This window comes from Thamnophis elegans, chromosome Z (assembly GCF_009769535.1).
Source record: "Thamnophis elegans isolate rThaEle1 chromosome Z, rThaEle1.pri, whole genome shotgun sequence".
Classification (NCBI taxonomy): domain Eukaryota; kingdom Metazoa; phylum Chordata; class Lepidosauria; order Squamata; family Colubridae; genus Thamnophis; species Thamnophis elegans.
The window spans coordinates 85,783,085-85,806,026 of NC_045558.1; the positions used below are offsets into that span (position 1 = coordinate 85,783,085).

The 22,942-nt window shown below is 43.2% G+C and overlaps 1 protein-coding gene across 5 annotated transcripts in view; it reads right to left on the reverse strand.

Moving 5' to 3' along the window:
- LOC116522333 (pleckstrin homology domain-containing family M member 1-like) overlaps positions 1-22,942 on the reverse strand; it is a 50,769-nt gene that overhangs the window by 25,736 nt on the left and 2,091 nt on the right. For 2 of the 5 annotated variants that reach the window (XM_032237205.1, XM_032237203.1), the window contains 2 exons: positions 17,125-17,220; positions 4,151-4,392 (listed from right to left, as the gene is read on the reverse strand). In XM_032237205.1, the coding sequence (XP_032093096.1) occupies positions 4,151-4,392; positions 17,125-17,178 (296 nt within the window). In that variant the 5' untranslated portion in view covers positions 17,179-17,220. Of the gene's footprint in view, positions 1-4,150; positions 4,393-5,921; positions 5,957-17,124; positions 17,221-17,962; positions 18,130-22,942 lie in introns of those variants that run through there. The other 3 variants (XM_032237204.1, XM_032237202.1, XM_032237206.1) reach the window with 3 other exon arrangements.

Below are 22,942 nucleotides of genomic sequence, written 5' to 3' on the forward strand. Positions count from 1 at the left end.
ACCCTGGAGACAGCGAGGGGCCGGACCTTGCCACCTTGGCCCCGATCCAACCCTGGGCGCATGTCTCCATGGGCCAGATCTAAGGCTGATCCTGTTCCTGCCCAGATGGCTGCCACAAAGTTATAGTATAGCAGCACATAGAGCCCCAGCAGTGTTGCATCAAGCAACGGCATCTCCGCTGCCTCCTTGGTCTGCGCTAGCCTGACCTCACAGTCCACAAAGCTTCCCTTTCACTAGGACTGCCCCTGCATTGAAAAGCCACATCTATTGGCAACATGGGCCCCGGCTGTGCTGCCAAACTCATCCTCCCCCCCAATATCTTCCTAGGGAGGGAGAGAGGGAGGAATGAGATGGGAATGAGAAGGAGGAAGGAATAGTTAACTCTGTTCACTTAGAAGCTTATGAAAAAGTTTGCCTGCACATAGAAATGCAAATGGTATGTGAATGCTTTCCTTTCCTGTGAGGGGAGTAGGGAGGGAGAAAAGAAGGAAAGAGGGAGGAACTAAAATGGAGGACAGGCAGCAATGGCTGTAAAGAGCTCTTCCAAAAGTAATGGCATGTCCTGAAAATAAGGCCATGCCACATTTTTCAGTGGGCAAAAATATAAGCCCTCCCCCGAAAATAAGCCCCCTGGACAATCCCCCCCCTCCAGCCAGGCAGAGTGCTGCTCACCAACCTAGCAGTATCCTGAAGGTGCCAAGCTACGGGAACTGGAGGGGGGGGCAAAGGTGCTTGTGTGTTTGATGCCTTTGGGATAGCGCTAGATTGGTGAGCGATGCTGTGCCCAGCTGGAGAGGGGGGTTGCCAGGCAGCTACTCTCTTGCGAGTGGGCTCCCAAAGAGCCGGGCATAGCCTCAGAGGTGAACGGCTGTGTTGCTCTGCCGCCAGCAGCCACCCATCAAACCCCGTTTCCAGCTGGGCACAGTGCCATTCACTGACCTAGGGGTATAGCCAAGCTGCGTGAGTGCCTGTTTGCTACCGCCTGCCTCCCGCAGCTTGGCGCCTTCAAAAAGCCAATGAATGGCACTCTGCATGGCTGGAGGCTCCCACTCGTGTGCCTCTCAACCTCATGATGCCCTGGCCCAGCTCTCCCTGCAGAGCCAGGGCACCTCTGCTGCCGCTGCTATCCCAACATGGCTTTTTTTGGCAGCTTACAAACCAAGTCTTCCAGCAGTGGCCACTCTGGGTGTACGCTCTATGGTTGTGGACTGGATGCCGGCAGAGCATACTCCCAGAGCGTACAATCATAGAGTGTATGCCCAGAACAGCCACTGCCAGAAGACTTGGTTTGGAAGCCGCCAAAAGAGCCATGCTGGGATGGCAGTGGCGACAGCAGAGGTGCCGTGGCTCTGCAGGGAGAGCTGGGCCAGGGCATTGTGAGATTGGGAGGCGCACAAGTGGGAGCGAAACAGCCGCTTGTGCAAATCCCCTCTCCAGCCTCGCAGAGTGCCATTCGTTGGCATTTTAAAGGTGCCAAGCCGTGGGAGCTGGGGGGCGGCGAAGAGCCACTCACGTCGCTTGGTGATACCCCCTAGGTCAGTGAATGGCACTGTGCCCGGTTGGAAAGGGGGTTTGCTGGGTGGCTGCTCGTGAGTGTGGTCGCTTCATGGCTACTGTGTTGCACTGCTGCGATTGCACAACCCAGCCGTTCACCCCTGAGGCTGTGCCCAGCTCTTTGGGAGCCCGCTCACAAGAGAGCAACCGCCCAGCAACCCCAAAACAATAAGCCGTCCCCTGATAATGAGGCCCAAGTCATATTTTGTGGGTCAAAAGAAAATAAGACCGTATCTTATTTTCAGGGAAACACGGTATATACATACATACATGTATTTTTATATTTTTAACTGAGTTTTAATCTATACTGGACTGTTACAAAAGCACATGAAGTGTGGCTACCATGTGTTTTAGAAACATTTTAACAATACTACAACCCAGGATGTTTAAGAAGGGGGAAAAGGAGAAAGAGACAGCACTCTGCAGCAGAGAGTCCATCCAAGCCATTGAAGCAGAAAATGGAAGATTATACTGCAAATAAACAGTCTGTTCCAGCAAGTAACTCATCTGCGGTCGCCTTATGAAATAAATTTAATTTATGTGACTCACTGGAATGGGACCTACAAACCGAACTTGAAAGCAAACAGCATGTAGAACTGTTCTCCTCCCTCTCAGAAAATGTTTCCCCTCCTTGGAACTCAGCAGCAGCCTTCCTTGCACAGGAGGGAGATGTAATAAATTTAAAGGGGGAAAATGTGAAATTTTTTCTGTCGACAACGTTTCCTTACAGCCCCAACTATAAACTCAATCTGTGAACTTTTATCAACTGTCATAAGTACGCTTGACTGCCAGGAAGGAAGGAAGGAAGGAAGGAAGGAAGGAAGGAGGGAAGGAGGGAAGGAGGGAGGGAGGGAGGGAGGGAGGGAGGGAGGGAGGGAAGGAAGGAAGGAAGGAAGGAAGGAAGGAAGGAAGGAAGGAAGGAAGGAGAGATATTGGAATGAGACAGAGGGAAGTCCTGCCTTAGCATTTGGCCACCAATAGTCCTGCTGCTCTTTTTTTGCCATCCCCTTGCTCCCTCCTCCTGGCCTCTCCTGGTGGTCTTCCATCCTATCACTGAGGATGCTTTGCTTTACAAAGCCAGGTCTCCTTGTGTGGTGAGAATGTGGGCCTCCCCCTGACCCACCTACTCTGCATTCCAGCACCCATCATGAGCAACCTGGCCAAGGAGAGTGAGCACAGCAGCAGCAGTTTTGAGGAGAAGCTAAGCACAGCTGGGCGCCCCCTTAGGGAAGTGGGGCTGGGAAGGACTGCAGGGTCCCAGTGCCTGGAGCTTGAGGACTGGACTGGGTGCTTGCCCTCCACTGCCCATAGCTCTGGGCAGCCTGTGCCACCGTCCAGGATCTTCCGTGTGGCCAAAGAAGGGCAGTGAGGCTCCTCTGGTAGACTAGGCTTGGTGCTCACTGTAGTCTCGCCTTTCTCCACTGGAAACCTCAGGATCCCCTCTTCCAACCTTGCCAGGCCTCCCAGAGGAGGCGGAGAACAACACTGCTATGTGTGGAATCATGGAGGAGAAAGGTGGCAGGAAGCAGTTTCCTCTGAATCCAATTTCTGCCTTGACAGTCTTCTGGAGAGGAGGAGGAAAGGGTGGAGGGCAGAGGGGGTTGCTACCTCTGCCCTAATAATGTGGTGGCCTAGATCGCTGGAACCGGCAGCACCCCATGCCTGCCATGCTCCCGAATCAGTTCTCCCATGGGGCGGCCATCTTGTTTTCCAGTTCTATGCACAAGCAGAACAATTTTCAGTGGAAAAATTAATTTCCCTCCATTTTTTAAGGTTTTGCGCATGTGCAGACCTTTTTATTTGCAAATGCACGTGCGCACATAGCTCTCACAAAATTTTTGAGGCACTAATGCTGGCAGAAACTCATCCCTGGTGGATGGGGAGCTGCATGAGGGAAGCCTGCCTCAACAAGCCAGCATTTTTACCTGTGATTGGAAATGGGAATTCACTTTCGAGAACAGCCAGCCTCCCTCATGCACAACCAGGGAGCACTGCTCCCCTGCCTCCTCCTTTGCTCTCCAGAGATCTATCAGTTGGACTCGGAGGAAACTGTTTCTTGCAAACTTTCTCCTTGTGCTTCCATATACAGCAGCAGCAGCCTTTGTCTCCTGCTTTGCTGGGAGGGGGCACTGGACAGGGAAATGCCAATACTGTCTGGGTTTGGGAGAAGAATGTCTCCTTTGGCATGTTGTGCTCATACACGGACATGTGTGCATGCACATACACCCACTATTCCAAGCTTGGAGATTTTTATCCATATCTGACTTACAAACTATGGATCATGTGCGGGCTTGGCGAGAAGGTTTCTTCTTCTGTGGATAAAAATCTTCAAACTTGGAATGGTATGTGTGTGCGCGTGCACGTGTGTTTGGCTGCCAGCACCTTGAGGAAGCGAGGATCTTGTGGGACACCAAATTGTCCCCACAAGCCAGTGTGATTTGTTCCGTCCTGACCAGCCATCCCGAGTCAGCTGCACCCACCCAGTGATTGGTGCAGAGCTGGCCATGCCCACCAAGCCACGCCCACTAGTTGTGGCGACCCGGCTACTGGCTACTGTTACTTCCCAAATCAAAATTGCATCATTTCCCAGTCTCACCTGTGAGTAATAGATTTTAGCAGAGTCCAAAACACTGGCTGAGGAAGTCGCCCTCCATGTTTTTTCCCTTTTGCTCCAACCTCTGCTTTGATGTGCTTAGTGTTCAAACCATGCACAAACACAGCCTCCAATACACAACAAAGAGTATTAGCATCTTCATCATCACTTGTTACAAGAGCATCAGAGGTCACATAATGCTTCTGCAGGGCTTTGATGGAGTTCACCAGCTGCTTCTTGATCAACTAAAGTAACATAAATACAGGATTAGGTTGCACCAAGATTAAATAAACCTTCCCTCTTCCCAATTACTATTAATACTATGCAAGCACTGGCAAATCTCAATGGGTGACTATAGTAGTACGGTCTGAGCAATGTAGTTCAAGAAAGAGACTAAAAAATAGAAAGTATATGAAGTATATTGTTTGAAATGGATCATTTCCTTTAATGTTGATGCAGCATGGATTGGAAACATTCAATATTTTGGTCTCAGATAATAAAAATACTTTTAAAAATCATTATAGTATGAATTATCTCTTGAAGCAGAAGACAGGAAGTTGATTAAAGACATTTCAATAAGAGACAGTATCCCTGGCTTTTATTTTCTTAAGCGTGATGCAGACTTAAAGCACAATTTCCAATATCTACTCTTTCAAGTTATGCAAAATGTTTCACTTGGAGCTGACTTTTAAAATACCACATTGAGCAACGTGTTTTAACCAGCTTCCGTTTCTTTCTAATGCTCCAGTACAATTCATACATTTTATGCTATTGGAAAACCAGTTGTTTTTATTAACAGGTAAGAAATGGGAGGGAAAGGGGGGAGGGAGAGATAAATTTTGCAATCGTGCCTAATTTTCCTCATTTTCCTCTGTTATAATGTTGAAGCCAGTAACATAATAGTCCCTTTGTTCTCTTTTCCCATCTTACTCGCTTCTCTTGTGGGAGAGATTAAGTTGTTGCTTTGGTAGTGGAGCACTTGGTTGGTGTGGGTGGAAAACTGTGACCATCTTAGACCAAGCCAAGTCCAAAAATGCCAGGGAATTTTTAGAAATCTTGCAGCCTGACAAATTAGCCATTAACAGGCACATAGACATAAACAAAATCTATATACTATGCAATCAACAGATCAAAAAAGGAACAAAAAGACCAGAACACCTCCCCACCGGGCAATCAGCACCCTGATAACTCCAAGATTAACCATCAGGTAAACAATACTTCAATCAAGGAACTGCAAACAAGTCAATGGTAAAGAGCTCAACAAAAGAACCTCTAAGACCTCGCCCACAGACAGTGACCGGATAAGCCACCAGAAATATAAACTGAGAACAAGCCCCACTCCTTACTAGCACTGATGAAGTTGCCTGGTTTGGGTAATGAAACATCTGCAAGAAAAGAAGCTCAGAAAGCAACAATGACCTCTAATAATAGTGTTGCAAAAAAAGGTGGTTTAGATGATAAAGACGGGTTTTAGAAGAAAATAAATGAAGGTATTAATTGGAACATAAGAAAATTAGAGAATAACTACCAATTAGCAATACCAATTAGTACCAATTGGTATTAATAACTGCCAATAATGTTGAGCTTTGCTTTGAAAACTGGAAGGCAACCCCATGTGCTGTGTCCAGACCAAATCCCAGAGCAGATCTTTAAAATTGAATTATGTATAATTGACAGAAATAGCAACCTCTTCGACTTACGGCCACAATTGAACCCACACTTTCTGTTGCTAAGCAATATAGTAATTAAGTGAGTTGAAAGACCATTGGCTTACCTGAATGGTCATTCTCTGGGCACTGCGAGGAGAGTCGAAGCGTGGGTTAACACAGCCTGAGTAACGTTTTTCTTGACCACGCCTCCCTTTGCTTCCCTATGTTCAGTTTAAAAACAAAGAGACAACAGAATGGTAAGAGTTCACAGTCAATAACACAGTCATTTATGATTGAAAACCCTCTGGGTGGGTTTGGATTCTCCTCGCAGTGCCCAGAGAACGACCGTTCAGGTAAGCCAACGGTCTTTCTCCAGTGCGCTGCTTGGAGAGTCCAAGCGTGGCACATGCCCAAGCGATTGTGTTCCAGGGCGGGTAGAGGCCGAGGCCACCTGAGTCTCAGCAACTCTTTGGAAAATTCTTCTTCCGAAGGAGGCCTCGGCTGAAGCAAAGGTGTCTATTTTGTAGTTCTGTATAAAGGCAGTGGGGGAAGCCCACGTGGCTGCCCTGCAAATGTCTAGAATAGATGCCTGGGTAGAGTGCCACACTCCTGGTAGAGTGTGCGGTGACCTTATTTGGAACAGTCTTGTCCTGATGTTCATACGCCAGCTTGATGCAGGCGTGCAGCCAACGACCTACGGTGTGATATGAGACCTTGCGGCCTAGCAACCCAGGTAGGAATGATACGAAGAATGCTTTGGAATGTCGGAACTCCTTAGTCCTCTTAATATAAATACGCACGGCCCGCCTCACGTCCAATTTATGCCAATCACGCTCCCTAGGGTGAGAAGGTCTAGGACAAAAATTAGGCAAAATTATCTCTTGAGCTCTATGGAAATGAGAATTGACTTTAGGGATAAATGAAGGATCAAGTCTCAATATAACCCTGTCAGTGTGAACCACGCACAGGTCCTCCACAGGGACACCATGCGGGTAGATGTGATAGCCACCAGAAAGGCTGTCTTGATGGTCAGATGGCGCAGGCTAGACGTACGAAGAGGCTCGAATGGCGGACCCGTCAAAGCTCTCAAAACAAATGGAAGGTCCCAGGACGGGTATCGATGGACTGTCGGCGGGCTGATATTCGCTGCGCCCTTCAGGAATCTCTTAATTTGAGGGTATTGTCTCAGAGACCGAGAACAGCTCCTTGCCAGAATGGTAGATAAGGCAACAACCTGACGCCTGAGTGTACTGGGCGCCAGGACCTTGTCCAGATCCTCCTGTAGGAAGTCCAGGGTGTGAGGGACTGAAGCAGAAAAATCTACAATTCCTCTATCTTTACACCAGGAAGAAAAGGCGGCCCAGGTCGCATCATATATTCTGGTGGTGGATGGTCTCCTGGACGCTTGTATGGTGCATATGACCTTGTCAGAAATGTTCTGTTTCCTCAGGAGGTCCCCTTCAAGTGCCAAACGGCTAATTTTAGCCACTGGGGATCTGGGTGGCTGATGGCCCCTTGGCTGAGGGATATTTGGTCCTGAGGAATTCTCCACGGTCTCTGAACGGAGAGGCTGACAAGGTCTGCGTACCAGGACCTCCTGGGCCAGAATGGCGCCACCAGGAGAACTTCTGCTTTCTCCGCCAGAAGCTTGGCCACCACCCATGGAATGAGAGATAGAGGAGGAAACGCGTATAACAGTCCTCGGGCCACGTGCATCTCAGTGCATTCGTCCCCTCCACCAACGGGGAATGATAACAGGTGAAGAATTGTGGCAGTTGTGTGTTGGAGTGTGTGGCGAACAGGTCTACTTGCAGTTTGCTGAACTTCTTCACGATCTGTTGAAACAGGTCCAGATGTAGGCGCCATTCCGAGTGATCGATGCGCTGTCGGCTCAGCCAATCTGCCTCCCGACTGCTAGTGCCGGAGATGTGATCGGCTCTGAGAGACGCCAGATGATGCTCCGCCCACCTGCCCAGAGCTTCTGTCTTGACCATGAGTCCCCTGGAATAGGTGCTGCCCTGCCTGTTTATGTGGGCTTTCGTTGCCACATTGTCAATAAAAGTACGTCTTCCTTTTATTAGGAATGCAAAGTGTTGCAGAGTGAGTCAGGCTGCCCTCAGTTCTAGACAGTTGATGCTGTGGGCAGCCTCCCTCTGAGGCCACTGGCCCTGGGTGAGTTGACCTTGGCAGTGGGCCCCCCACCCCAGAAGGCTGGCGTCTGTGGTCACAATGATCCTTTTTGGTTCTTTGAACAGTCACCCTCTTACGATCGCCTTGATCCTCCACCAGGCCAGAGATCGGATCACCTTCTGTGGGAGACGCACTCATCTGGGGAAGTTGCTGGTTTTGGATCTTTGCATTGGGAGAAGAAACCATTGCAGTTCCCTGGCATGGAGACGAGCCCAGGGAACTACTTTCAGGCATGAAATCATTATTCCCAAGAGTTGGGATAGTTTGATGATTGGCACCAACCTGGATTGGTGGCATTGGTTTACCCTGGTCCTCAGGTTGGCCAGACGCTCTGGGGACAGGAATACCTGGCAGGAGATCAAATCGATGATGGTGCTCAGGTGCTGGATGCGCATGGTCGGACAGAGCTGGCTCTTCTCCAGATTGACAGTGGGATAAGCTCCTGAGTGGGAACAGATTCCTTGAATAGTCCCTGCTTATGGTCTTTGGAGGAAGAAGCTGGGACAGCATCAGGTTTGGGGGCAGAACCAACTTCGGTAGCCGTTATGGCCTTGTGAAGTACGGATTTAAACAAGGACAGCTTAAATAGGACAGTGAACGCCGGCTTGTCCGGAGGGAGATCTTCCTCCTCCAACAGCTCAAATCCTTCAGCCCTCTCCTCCTCCGAGTTGGAGGCGTCAAGAGGTTACAGAAGTGGGAGGAGAGGCCACGGCCTTAGAAGAAGAAGAGGCCTTGGCAGATTGTTTGAACTTAGTCGAGCCTGACTTGTTGGAGCCCTTTTGCTTAATACCTTCAGCAATGCCTTGAGAGATTGCCAGAGAAATAATCTCTCTCATCTCTGCTGACAACGCTGGCCCTTTATCCTCCCTTGGGCGATGCCTACTGGAATGCAGATGATGTTTACCTCTGCCTGGACACCTCTTCTGTGGGGAGAATGCCCTGGAAGGGCCCCAATTCTTCCCTAACAGAGGAACTGGGGGAGTCTGGGTAGCCTCAGGAAGGATCCATGTTGTCATCCTCCTCCATAGAAGGAGATCTACTGCCCCTAATGGAAGGAGAGTTGTCAACCCCGCTGTCCATGGATGGGCCCCTGGGAGAAGCTGCCCCCTGATCCGGAGGAGACTGGGCCTTCTGATGCGGGCCCTTGGTCTCCACGCTTTTACGAGGCCGGGAACCCCTCTGGGCCTATCAGAGGGTGCTGAGGGTCCCAGGGAGGACTTATTACTGGTGCCCCTCCTCCCTTTACCCCCCTTAGGCAAAGGATCCATCCTACTGCGTTTACTGGAGGGCCATGTCTGCTCCTCCTGTGCCTCCACAGAGTCGTCAGCCATGCTGCCCCAGGTCACTGATGTTAATTAAGGCTCTGGCTTGATAGACTGCGCAGTAGAAGGACACCGACACTGGCCAGCTGGCTCAAGCGCGTCTCAAGATAATTAGGAGGGGGAAAAGGGCTGCCTGCTGGACGGAATCCTTTCCCGGACCACCCTCGGGTCCCCGAGACTCACTGGAGAGGGACAAGGCTAGCCGGCACCCCAGATTAGTTCCCGTGCCTCCCGGCGGTGTTCTGTGGCTGGGAAGCACTCTCGCTCTCTTCATGGCTCCAAATTTAAGGCTCTCTTTCCTCCGGGCTGCAAACCTTCTGCACGCAGCTGAGGCACTGTCAGAATGAGTCAAAATGACGGCCACTGCGAGCGCAGCTGCCGCCTGCCAATTTCGCCGCTGGAGAGTAGAAAGCACGCAAAAAGCCTAATAATGGCCGCTGCTGTTGCCAGGCAAACAAGGAGCATCACCGAGGCTAGCGCAATCACTCCGCAAGCCAGATAAACGGTGACCGGGGGAGATACGAAGGCGACGAGGCTCGCTCCACCCCTCACTCGCTAGCGGCCGCTAGACAAGCGATTCCCAGTCCCCTTACCGCTTGCGACCAACAGAAGAAGGACACCAGCCCAGAAGCTTCTCAGCAATGGAATCAATAATTAAGGTATTCAGAAATCCTCAATAGGAAACACGAGTGGTCAGAATCAAATTTGGGAACCTCGTCTATCTGTCCTTGGACTGGAGAACTCCCAAAACAGTCCTCATGGGCGGACTGAGTTTTTAAACTGAACATAGGGAGGCAAAGGGGGGCGTAGTCAAGAAAAATGTTACTCAGTCCAAGGCAGATAGGCTGTGTTAACCCACCCTTGGACTCTCCAAGCAGCACACTGGAGAACTACCGTTCAGTGAATCACTGTGGATTTTAAGTGAATCTGGCTTCCTCCATGATTTTGCTTGTCAGAAGCCAGTTGGGAAGGTTAAAGTGATCACATGACCCCAGAACAGTGCAACTGTCATAAGGACATGCCAGTGGTCAAGCGCCCAAATCTTGATCATGTGACCATGGGGATGCTACAATAGTTTTAAGTGTGAAAACTATTAATTAGTCACATTTTCAGTACTATTGTAACTTTGAATGTTCACTTAACAAATGGTTGTATGTTGGACTTCCGGTTCGGCAGGGCCTGAGGGGCTTGTTGTTTTTAACAGCTCCGGATTCATGGCTGCATTAAACTGTCTAAACAGTATCCATCAACTGTTTGGCAGTTTGATTACCTCTTCTCCAGTTTGGGTAGCGCTCCAATTAACCCACCCACCCCCACCAGAACATAAATCTGGGATGGGAAGTGTGAGCCACCCGGCAACATAGTGATTTCTCCGTGTCAAGGACCTCTTCTGCCTTTTTTGCAGAATGAAGGCACATGTCCACCCTCAGCTCAAAGACTGATTTATTACTGATTTCAAAGCGGGCAGAACTAATACTGGTGAACTTCTAATTGTATGTATAAATCTTTAACACCATTTTTTTAAAGAATTCCTTCTGACAATTTACTTGCTAGAAATACATAGAAAATGGTGCCGAACAGCTCTGTAGGAGGGGGTCAGGCTCTGACAACAATTTCTACGGAGCTCAGAACATTTAAAGATCACTAAAACAGAAGTGATTTATTACCAAACTAAATAGTAATTGCTGGATAAGTGGCTTGCCTGGATTTACTAATTGGGTGGAGAAGATTAAATCTGGAATGGCTTCAAAGCAGCAAAAATCCCCCCCCCCAATGCGTCTAAAAGCGCTGGAAATTCGTCTGCTCATGGAACTAAATTACAGTCACTACTCCCCCCCCCACCTTGCAGGGGAGCATATGACCCGAGAAATTTTGCAAAAAGAAGTAAGCGTGGCCTTAGCCAAGGCTTTAAAAAGTCATGCAGCTGCAATGGAAATTAAAATAAAGGAAGAGATACTGCTGCTCATAAAGAATTGTCAGAAGAGTTTATGGATTCGGTTCAGACTCGGAACCAGCAAATTAGAGACAATATTCTTGAGGCTTTTAAATGCCTATCGGGTTATGTCTCAGGAATTGAAGATAGATAAGAAGATCTTAGTGATTTTAATATTAATCTGGTAACGAAAATGGATGTGGTTCAACAAAAGGTTGGCGATGCAGAAAATGAAATTATAATGTTGCAGTATAGGCAGATGGAATTTGCCTTAAGGATAAGAGGCCTCCAAGAAAAAAAATCAAGAAAATTTGAAGCAGATCTTCTCAGAAGCCTTTGATCAATTGATGGGAAGGCCAGAAGGGAATTTTGAATGGCAAATTGACCAGATATATCATGTTAATGCCTGGCTTGCCAGACAAAAGCAACTCACAAGAGACATTGTGGTGTATTTTGCTACGAGAGATAGGAGGAATTTGATATTGTAAGAGTCTTACAAAACTAAGCTTCAAATTGAGGGTCAGGAGGTGACTGTTTTGAAGGAAATACCACCTAAAATGTTGAGATCGAGAAAAGACTATGCCTTCTTAGTCGATGAGCTCAAAAATAGTCAGCTACAGTTCAGATGGGAGGCTCCAGCCGGACTTGCAATTACCTACCAGGGGCAAAAATATTGTCTTAACTCAGTATGGAAGGCTCGAGATTTTTACAATAATATTGTAAATTGAAGGCTGGACATCCCCCCGCTCCTGGACCCAGAGAAAGAGAACAAGAAGGACAGGATAGACAGCAAGCCACCCAAGGACCATCAAGGCTGGACCAACTTCCTCTTTCAGAGCTACAAGGAGCCAAGGAGCAAAGACAAATCCGCGTGATTACCAGGCGAATGGAACAAGAGCTAAAAAAGCAACAAGCTTCACAACAAACACATGTTACCATCCAAGAAGCCACAGGTCTTAGTTCAGAAGCAGTGGGTGGAGCCAGGCCGAAAACCAAACTTCAGGATTTCCAGAGGGCTCTTAAAAAGCTTCAGGGAGCTAAAGATGACAACTAAGTTCTTAACCTGGAATGTTAATTGTTTAAATTCCCCACAGAAAAGGAAGAAAATAAACCATTATTTGAAACAATTTAAGAATGACATAATTTGCCTGCAAGAGACTCATATTAGATTAACTGACCAGAAATACTTGATTAATACAAGACTTGGACAACACTTTATAGCTTCTGCTCCAGAGAAGAAAAATGGTAGTTATTTACTTAAGAAAGGACATGAAAGCTGAATTAATTGAAGCAGACTCTCAAGGAAGATATATTGCAATAGAACTGGTATTAGAAGGGAAAAAATACTTCTAATGGGAATATATGCTCCCAATCAACAAGATAAATTTTATAAAATGCTCCATACTAAGTTAGTACATTGGGACTATAGATCTTGCATATTATTGGGCTACTGGAACGGTGTTATGAATACCAAGAGAGATAAGAAGGGTCTCCAGCAAAATACCCAAATGCGAGCGAAATTACCTAAGTCCTTTTTTGATATGATGGATGATTTTGAACTGAGAGACATCTGGCGAGAAAGGAATGCAGAAGAATATGACTTTACACTTTTTTCCAATAGACACCAATCCTTTTCTAGGATTGACTTTATACTAACAACAAATGACTTGCTTTCTAGGGTAAAGAAGATGAAGATATGTTCCAGAGCCTTATCAGATCATAATCCGGTTTAGATGGAGTTGGAATTTGGGACGCAAGCAAGAAGGACTTGGAGATTGAATGAAAACTTATTTAGATACGAGAAAAATATTAATGAATGTAAAAAATTGTTAAGAGAATATTTTGTTTTTAATATGAATAAGGGTACATCTAGGAAATGGTTTGGGATGCAAGTAAAGCGTATATGCGAGGAGTTCTAATAAATTTAAATAGGTTACATAGATGTAAACAGGGGGGAAAGAGAATTGAACTAGAAGAAGAAATCAGGAAGAGAGAACAGGAACTAATACTAAAACCAGGAGACAAGAAGATTAAAGAAGCAATTACTTTATTAAGAGAGCAATTTAATATGCTGATGTCAGATCAGGTGGCTACTAACTTGCTATATGCAAAATATAACACTTTTTATAACGCAAATAAATCTGATAGATGGTTAGCATATCTGATTAGGAAAAAACAGAAATCTCGCAATATATCGAAATTACATTATAAAGGGAAGGAAGTGTATCAACAGGATGAGATTCAAAAGGTTTTTCGTGAATATTTCACAGGATTGTACATGAATGATAAAATACAAGGTTTAGATATAGATAAATACCTGGATAAAGAAAAAATACCTATAGTTAAAGACGAGCAGAGGGAGAGATTGAATTAACCAATAACTTCGGGGGAAATTCTCCAGGTAATTAAACAGCTAAAGGTAGGGAAAGCACCGGGTACAGACGGCCTGACATTGGCTTATTACAAAAATTTACAATTAGAAATGGTAGAACCTCTTAAGGAACTATTCAATAAGATCCAAATGGAAGGGAAGGTGCCCCCATCTTGGAAGACAGCCTTTATATCCCTTATGCCAAAAGAGGATCAAGATCTTAGTCAATCAAAAAATTACAGACCTATATCATTACTTAATATAGATTATAATTTTTTTACTAAAATACTAGCGAATAGGTTAATGTTGGTTATTCAGCAATTGATTCATAATGATCAAACAGGTTTTATACAAGGGAGGCAAATGAGAAGTAATGTAAGACAAATTGTTAATATACTGGAATATCTGGGAAAGAATAACCAAATCCCTGCTGCGCTTATATTTCTAGATGCCGAGAAAGCTTTTGATCGAGTGAATTGGCAATTTTTATTGAAAATAATGCAAAAAGTGCAAATAGGAGAGCATTTTTTACAATCAATTAAAGCAATATATCAGGAACAAACAGCTCAAATCATAGTCAATGGAAGCTTAACAGATCCATTTAAAATTGAGAAAGGTACAAGGCAGGGTTGTCCCTTATCCCCATTACTGTTTATCATAACTCTGGAACTATTGTTGAACAAAATACGGGGTTTAGATGATTTACAGGGAATCAAGATTAGGCATCAAGAATATAGAGTATGTGCTTTCACGGATGATTTGGTTATAACATTAACCCAACCACAGGAATCTAGTAAGGTTTTAATGAATAAGATTAATCAATATGGCCAAGTGTCCGGATTTAAAATAAATTTAGGGAAAACAAAGATGCTAGTTATAAATATGAACACTAAACAAAGGGAAGAATTAGAAAGAATGACAGGATGTGAAATAGTTAAAAAGGTTAAATATTTAGGAGTCTGTATTTCAACCTCAAATGGGAAGCTATATGAGTATAATTATGAACCATTATGGCGCAGCATACAGGCAGAGATGAAAAATTGGGAGAAATTACAATTATCTCTGCTGGAAAGAATAGCAGCAGTAAAAATGAATATTCTACCTAATTTTTTATTTCTTTTTCAAATGATACCAATACTTTAAAAAGATGCGAATTTGCTAGAATGGCAGAAGGGCATTAATAAATTTGTATGGGCAGGGAAGAAGCCGAGAATAAAACTAAAAATAATGCAAGATGTGCGTGAGAGAGGAAGTTTGAAATTACCCAATTTAAAACTATATTATGAACCAGTAGTTTTATCGGTAATTAGTGACTGGATTAATTTAACAGATGATAGAATACTTAATATCGAAGGGCATAAGTTGGTATATGGTTGGCATGCTTACTTGCTATATGACAAAAAGGTAGATAAGGACTTTAAAAGTCATATTTTAAGGAATGTTCTACTGTGGGTCTGGAAAAAATATCAATACAAACTAAATGACAAGATACCCATGTGGGCAATTCCTAGACACACAATAGAAAACATAAATATAGTACAAAAACAGGATGTAATTACATACAGACAGCTTCTTACCTTAGAAAGAGGTGTACTACAATTAAAACCCTTGAATGTACTAAAAGAGGAAAAGGTTATTCAAACATGGTTTCAGTATGGGCAGTTACAGGCCAGATGGAAAAGAGATCAAAAAATCGGTTTTATGCAAGACGAGGATAACTTACTAAAACAAATCAGAAATCAAAGTTCAATGCATATAAAGAGACTATATAATGCATTAATAGAAGTGGATTCGGAAACAGAATTAGTTAAAGACTGTATGATAAAGTGGGCCCAAAATTTTGAAGAACCAATAATGTTGGATACATGGGAAAAGGTCTGGGTAAGAAATGTAAAGTTTACACAAGCCCAAAATTTGAGAGAAAACTTTTATAAGATGTTCTATAGATGGCATTTAGATCCTAAAAAGTTGGCTTCTATGTATCCGAATGTACAGCCTAAATGTTGGAGGTGTGGTTCTCTCGATGCTACATATTATCATATATGATGGACCTGCCAAAAGGTTAAGGCATTCTGGATAAAAATATGGTGGGTCATGCAAAATATTTTTAAAAGAAGGATAAAGTTTATTCCTCAGTTATTTTTACTAGGTATATGTACTGACTTTACAGTGGTAGAGACTAATTTGATTCTGCACCTAATAACTGCAGCAAGACTGTTGGTGGCGCAATATTGGAAGAAGGAAGACTTGCCTACAATCCAAGAATGGACATTGAAAGTGACAAACTTAGCCGAGATGGCTAAAATATCGGCATATCTTAAAGATCATTCAAATGAGAGATATAAACGAGACTGGAAAAAATGGATTGACTATATACAAAATAAATACAGGACCAAGAAATTCCAGTTAGCCTATGCTTAAGATCAGAAATGATTTAAACTGTTAAAAGTTAGTTCAGTAAGAAGAAGCTAAGATCAATGTAGAATGTCATTAATTTCTTTATTTCTTTTTTCTCAATAGATTTTAGACTGTGTTAGTTAAAAATCCATACCGTGTATGGGTTCTGGGAAGTCGGGGGGGGGGGAGGAGGAGGGGTTGGGGGGTGGAGGGAGGGAGGGGCACACACAAAAAAATTGTACTTCAATGTCTTAATGATTGACAAATGATGAAATATTTGTGTGGTGTTTTTTTAAAAGAAATAAAATAAATATTTGTCAAACATATATGGTGGACTTGTAAAAAGGTTAAAGCATTTTGGATAAAAATATAGTGGATTATGCAAAATGTTCTTTAAAAAAGGATAAAGTTTACCCCTCAGTTATTTTTGTTAGGTATAATTACTGCTTGTACAGTTGTAGAGATTAACCTGATTTTGCATTTAATAACCGCAGCTAGACTGCTGGTGGCGCAATACTGGAAGAAGGAAGACTTGCCTACTATTCAAGAATGGACATTGAAAGTAACAAACCTAGCTGAGATGGCTAAAATATCAGCATATCTCAAGGACCATTCAAACGAGAGATATAAACTGGAGTGGAGAAGATGGATTGACTATATTCAAAATAAATATGGGACTAAGAAATTTCAGATAGCTTATGACTGAAGAGACAAGGAATGATATTATCTGTTTAGAGCTAGTCTAGCAAGGAGGAGTTAAAGCTCAAATAAAAGATTATATTAACTTTTTTTTTAGTTTATTTTAGAATGTTTTTGTTAAAGATTTATACCCTGTATTGGTTCTGGGAAGTCAGGACGGTGGAAGGTTGGAGTGGGGTTTGGGGGGGGAGGGAAATATATATTTGTAAAAGTTTTTTTTTTTCAAAATTCTCAATAAAAAACAAAAACAAATGGTTGTACGTTAAAAATTACCTGTATGGCAACTATCCTTAGCAATTATGCCATTTCTATGTTAAACTCAGCTATTTAATCTGATGAATTTCTTCACCAACTGGAAATGTCCCTACATCCAAACAGCCTTATTTCCAGGTATTAGTTCAGGAATCTGTACTCACCTGGATAACTTCCTGTGCTCGACAGCCATTCCTAGTTGTGTGGTTGGAATGCATGTCTATCTTTGCTTCTGTCTCACTCCGACATCACATGATAACCTGGGGAAAAATAAAAACAGAATGGAATTTTTACCAGAGCCCTACATAAGCAAAGCATAATTACTGATAAATAGTCTGGGCTATGTGCCACTTTTCTACTTATTTACCCAAAAGTAGATATTGGTGAATGAATATACATTTGAGTATGGATGGGGAGAGAACAGTTGGCAAGATCTTTCCAACTGTCCTTCCAGCAATGTTCCTTCCTCGTGATCCCTATGATTTAGATTTGCTGAGTTGTGACAGAAGCGTCTTTATTTGTGAAGAATGTAAAAAGAAATATTTTCCATGACGGTAATGACTAAAAACCTGGCTTATTATTTACCACTCGATTAGAGAACCTTTTGGTTCTTCTTAATAAACCTTTTAATGGTCAGTAACAATTCCTCTTCCCTTAAGAAGAATAAAAGAAACTGGCCTAAAACATGCAGGTGTCACAACATTATAAACAGAACATAAGTTAGCCAAAGAAACACATTTATGAAGCAAGAGTTCCAGGTGACTCAAGTAAATGTCCACTGCCATATATAGTTTATCCCACAATCCAACCAATTATAAAATTGTTTCACCACACCAAATGTCCTTACTTTGGATATGTGTAAACATACTTCCAATGACTTCTCCAAAATTCCTGGGAACTTGATTCTCCACAATGCTTAGCAAAGTGTTAAATTTCTTATTACATTACAACTCCCTTTCTTCTTTCTATCCCTTTATTTCATTTCCTCTGAAGCCCACTTACCAATAGCTACAGCTAAAGCCCCAGGATGTTACAACTCCTTTCCATCATAAAGCAAAACACAAATTAATACCATTGATACTCGAACACCACATATTTCATTGAGATGGATGAGTTGTCTGAATAGGGTCACAGAGGCTCAGGACACCAAGGACAAAAGCTGCATTGCCCTGTGGAGTAGGGGTAGAAAGGAGACAATAAGCCTCTGATCTTAAGGCTGATCTTGTCACAAGACTTCCTGAACTCTGAACACTGCAGTATTAAAAGCTGAGCACAGCAACCACACTTTGAATTTCTTTTAAACTCTGACATCCTATTGATGGAGAGAAACTACACCTCTTCATATTTGCACAGATTAGATTTCCTTCCATGGACTGCAAAAACACAATGTGGTATAGTGATCACATATTTGGAACCTCACAAATCCAAATTAAAATATATTCCTGGGTAACTCACTGGATGGGTTTTTAAGATTCCTAAAATATATTTGCAGCAGAATTGATAATAGGTTGATTTTCCAGCAATACTTAGCATCTCCAGTCATAATGCTATGAAAATCTCTGAATGAAACCTAATTATTTTCTGCACAGAAATGCACCTAGGCAATTGCAGATATTTTAAACTTTAAATTCCTGTCAAACCACTCAGACCAGTCAATGGCAAGGGAATGTGGGAGTCATTCATTCTAAATAGCAAGAAATTGCCTAACCAGGCCTAGACAGTATTAATCTAAATAGATCACGGACAGAAAGCACTAACAGTGCTTTTCGAACAGGTAGAGAGATCAGTGGTTGGTACTTAATGACAGGGCTCCAAATTTTATTTTCCAAGTCTTACATCTGAGAGAGAAAAATGTATCATGAATGTTCTATAAGCATACAGGATGATTTTCCTCCCCATCCCCCAACTATATTCATTTTACTTACCAAATTAAACTGTCTATACAAGTTATATATTTCCTTGATAATGCCTTTCCTGCCAAGCACAGAGACATGACAAAGCAATTTTGAAACCTTTGTGCCCAGTTTTATAGCACTTTTTGAAATTGTTTCACTTGAACAGAATACAAATTTGAACTATTTGCAAAAGTCTCCGCAGGTTTTTCTTTATTATTCTCAAGTACTGACTCTGAATACTTACAATTAACATTATGTTATTAGAAAGTAGCCAACATAGGACCAGCGGGGGTATTTAGTTGGTTCGGACCAGTTCGGGCAAACCAGTAGCGGAAATTTTGACTGATTCGTCAAACCGGTAAATACTTCTGTCTGCCCCTGCCCCTGCCTGTCTCTTTGCCCCACCCTCCCACTTAACGCTCAACCTGCCCATCCCAGCCCAATATGTTGCCTCCACCACGCGGCCCAGCTAATCGCCTCAATAGTAGCCTCTGCACCTCATCCGCTCTGCTCAGCTCACCAAAGGTAAGCATGCCACCCGCTTGCCCTTTGCCTTGGGTCGGGGATGGGGGCCCAGGGGCACATCATTCTGAGGCTCCGGAAGTTCCATCCACTTGTTATTCACCTTGGACAGGGGACGCGCCATTTCCCAGCTCCAACCTTCCCAGGGCCTTCTCCTGTATGCTGTGCGCTCTCCCTTCACCTGTGGGCAAGCCGAGAGATGGTGGGACAGAGTGGACCGTGCATTGGGATTGCCTGCCTCCCGCCCCCCCAGGTCTCAGCCTCCGTCTGGTTCTCCCATGCACTTTTTTGCCCAGAGGGAGACTGGAAGTTTTCTCTGCTTGCAAAAGGGGCACTTTGAAATGGAACTAATTGCCCCATTTGCAAGCAGACGAAGCTTCCAATCTGTCATTTCTCCATCCAAGCGAAAAGTGTTTGGGTGCGTATGAGGTACTTGGGAATGGAGCAAATCACTCCCTTTCCAAACGCCCCATAGGTGCCTAAACACTTTTTGCCCAGAAGGAGACAAAGCTTCATCTGGTTGCAAATTGGGTGCTTTGAAACAGAGTTAATCACTCTGTGAAATGGAGCTTATAGCACTGACGATTACTAGCTTGGGTAATAAAACAAGCAAGCTCCGGGAGCACCAAGAACTTCTCATGTCAACCCTGAGCTACAAATATTTTCCTTTATTTGTTCAAATTGAGTCTGTGAGTCCTTATAGAAGATGCAATAGAGCAGGACATGAACTATAGTTTCAATGATTCCTTATCCACAGAGATTCAAAGCTAACTAAATAACTTGACATTCTTCATCTGATTTAGAACCTTCCCTATTCCAATATTCTTGCTGACCCATTTCAGACTTTAGACAGTAAAAACTTCGGAAATATTTAGTAATTGAAAAGATCTTGCATTTGTTTTCTGCAGAAATGAGTCTATGGTGGGAAATAACAGTGACTGTTGATTGATAGCTGTTGTTGTTGCTGCTCATAGCATTCTGGATAATATTGACTGCCACAGAGTAAAGAGTTTGATAAACATTCTAAACTTTGCAAGTGACAGATACCTTACTCTCCATCACATGTCTAGGGACACTATTATGAAATGAAAAAGATTCCGTGGCCATGAACCAATCGTCTGAAGAGCATTCAACATTCAGAAGACTCCTGGATGTAGCTTTCTGTATCTAAACTGTCCTTATTGGCTTTCTTTATAAACTGTAGGACCTGAAGTAATTCTGGAGGAAAAGTCCTGATATATTTCTTGCTACACAAAGCAATGGTTCAATTGTACATTTTGTAGAAAAATGGCCTCTTTCCTTCTCTAAAATAATGGCATGTCAAGATTTCTCAAAGTACTCAATATTTTTAACTCTTCCCACACTAACTTGGTATGGGAAACAAAAGGAAAATCTGGAATGTTTCAGACGAAAGGCCCTTCTACTCTCACATTTGATTCCTTCATTGGCTAACCACATGCCAGTGGAAAGTCTTCAAAGAGACAATGAATATAATAGTAGCTTTTTGCTCTTCTTTCTTAGCAATTGATGTTGTAAAGACCTCTTATGTAAAAAAAACATAAAGACAAGCCATTCCCATGCCAGCTATAGGATTTGGGGGGCATAAACTATGACAGGTGGGTGTGGATTATTAGGGAAGGCATTGCAGCATGAATACTGGCAGTGTCTCATGACACATCCGTGATAATGACCCACTGATAAATGGCATAGTTTTTTCCAATTTTAAACTGGAAAAATGACATTTTTAAAGGAAATTTCCTTCACTGATTGTGATCTACTTACTTCCAAATTTCCTATTTAGTCATGTATGAAAGGGGAAAATGAGCCATTCAGTGTACATAACAAGAGCCCTGACAGACCAGGTCTGAGGCCTAGACCAGCATTCCTAGGAAAGCTCAAAAGCAGAATATGCCAGTAACTTCTGTTCCGTAGCAACTGATACTAAGAGGCATAGTGCTCCAAGTGACTCTATGCCCATCCTGTTTAGAAGACATAGATAGCTAGATCTTCTGTGGAATACTTGCATATATTCTGAGTTGCACTGTTTCCTTCAATATGTCAAATTATTTTCCTACCTTAAAAAATGTTTTGATGGCATAGCATGCACAAAGCACGCGAAAAAGTGATTCAACAGGAAGTTTTCCAGCTGGACAGACATAGGGGATGTGAGCTCTGGAGTGTCTCACATGAACCCTGTCTGACAAACCAACTCCGGGGATCCTTTTTTGGATCAGAACCTCCTGGAGGGGGGGGGCAAAGAAGGGGCAGCGTCTCATCAGACCTAAGGGGAGGCAACAGGTCCCTTGCAGGTCGGAGATTTGCCTTCTGAATCGGAGTGGGGGCGGCAGCATGGCAACATGGCTGATAAGAAGCTGACTTGCAGTCAAAGCTAATGAACAGGAGGGTGAGTAAGAGATGAAAGACTGGTAAGAAAATTAATCTAACCCACACTATAAATCAAACCTTTAAAAAGCAAAGAATCTTGAGAGCATAAATAATATTGACGGTCAGATCGGGATTTTTTTTGAAAGAAAGAAAGAAAGAAAAGAAAGTGGGGGAGATTTGAAACACTAGCCTCCCCCCAAGCCATTTGTTTGAAACAATTTGGACAGAAAGGGAGAAAGCAGAGAAGTGACAAACCCACTCAAATATTAACTCTAAATTTGGCTTCTGACTTGAAAAGATTGTGTTTTTAGGAGTCTAGGAGTGTGAAGATTTATTTCGTCCAAGTGTTTTTTAAACTAACATATCTTAAGTAATTTCAATTAATCAGAGATGAAATGTGGGAGAAAGATCAAGAAAAAAGCAATATCTCCTCATTGACAACTGATAACCTAATCTTGACTGTGGAGAAATTCTAATTAACCAACTGCCGTAAATCAAAACTTGAAAAAGAAGGAGGCGAAGACCCAAATTTTGGCTATATGCAAGTTTGTTCCAATTAATATATTTTGAAGAGCTATGACCAACAAGAGATGGGGAATGGTAAGGAAAGGAAATAATAACAAAGCCAAGAACTGGGAAATACAAAGGTTGGGTGTTTTTTTGCAAAAGATTAAGATGGCTTCAGCTTCTCTTCCGATCTCACAGTAGTTGAATTAACTAAATTTAAGGTGGACCAGAAGCTCGAAATAAGACTTGTATAACTAACTGCAAGTTTGTAACAGGACATTAAGGAAGAATAAAAGACCAAGATGCTCCCGTCACTTTTCCCCACAGCAGCTGAGTAGATAATCAATTTAAGGTGGATCAGAACTCTAAAATAAGAACTGAATAACTAACTGTAACTTTGGAACTGGACATCATGGAAAGCTGGGAATTTGAAGAACTATGTGAAATTATAAAAAATATGCATAAATTGTTAAAATCAAACCTAAATAGAATTCTGAATCCAGAGAAGCAGATATCTAAAGAAGAAGGAGGAGGGCAAGATAATGAAGTGGTAGAAATGGAGGGAAATAAAAAACAGACAAAGTAGCATAAGGAAAATTGAAGCAGAAGATTATGTCCAACAAAGAGAAATATAAAAGATCTTTTTGATGGGTGCTTGGGGAAAATTGAGAGG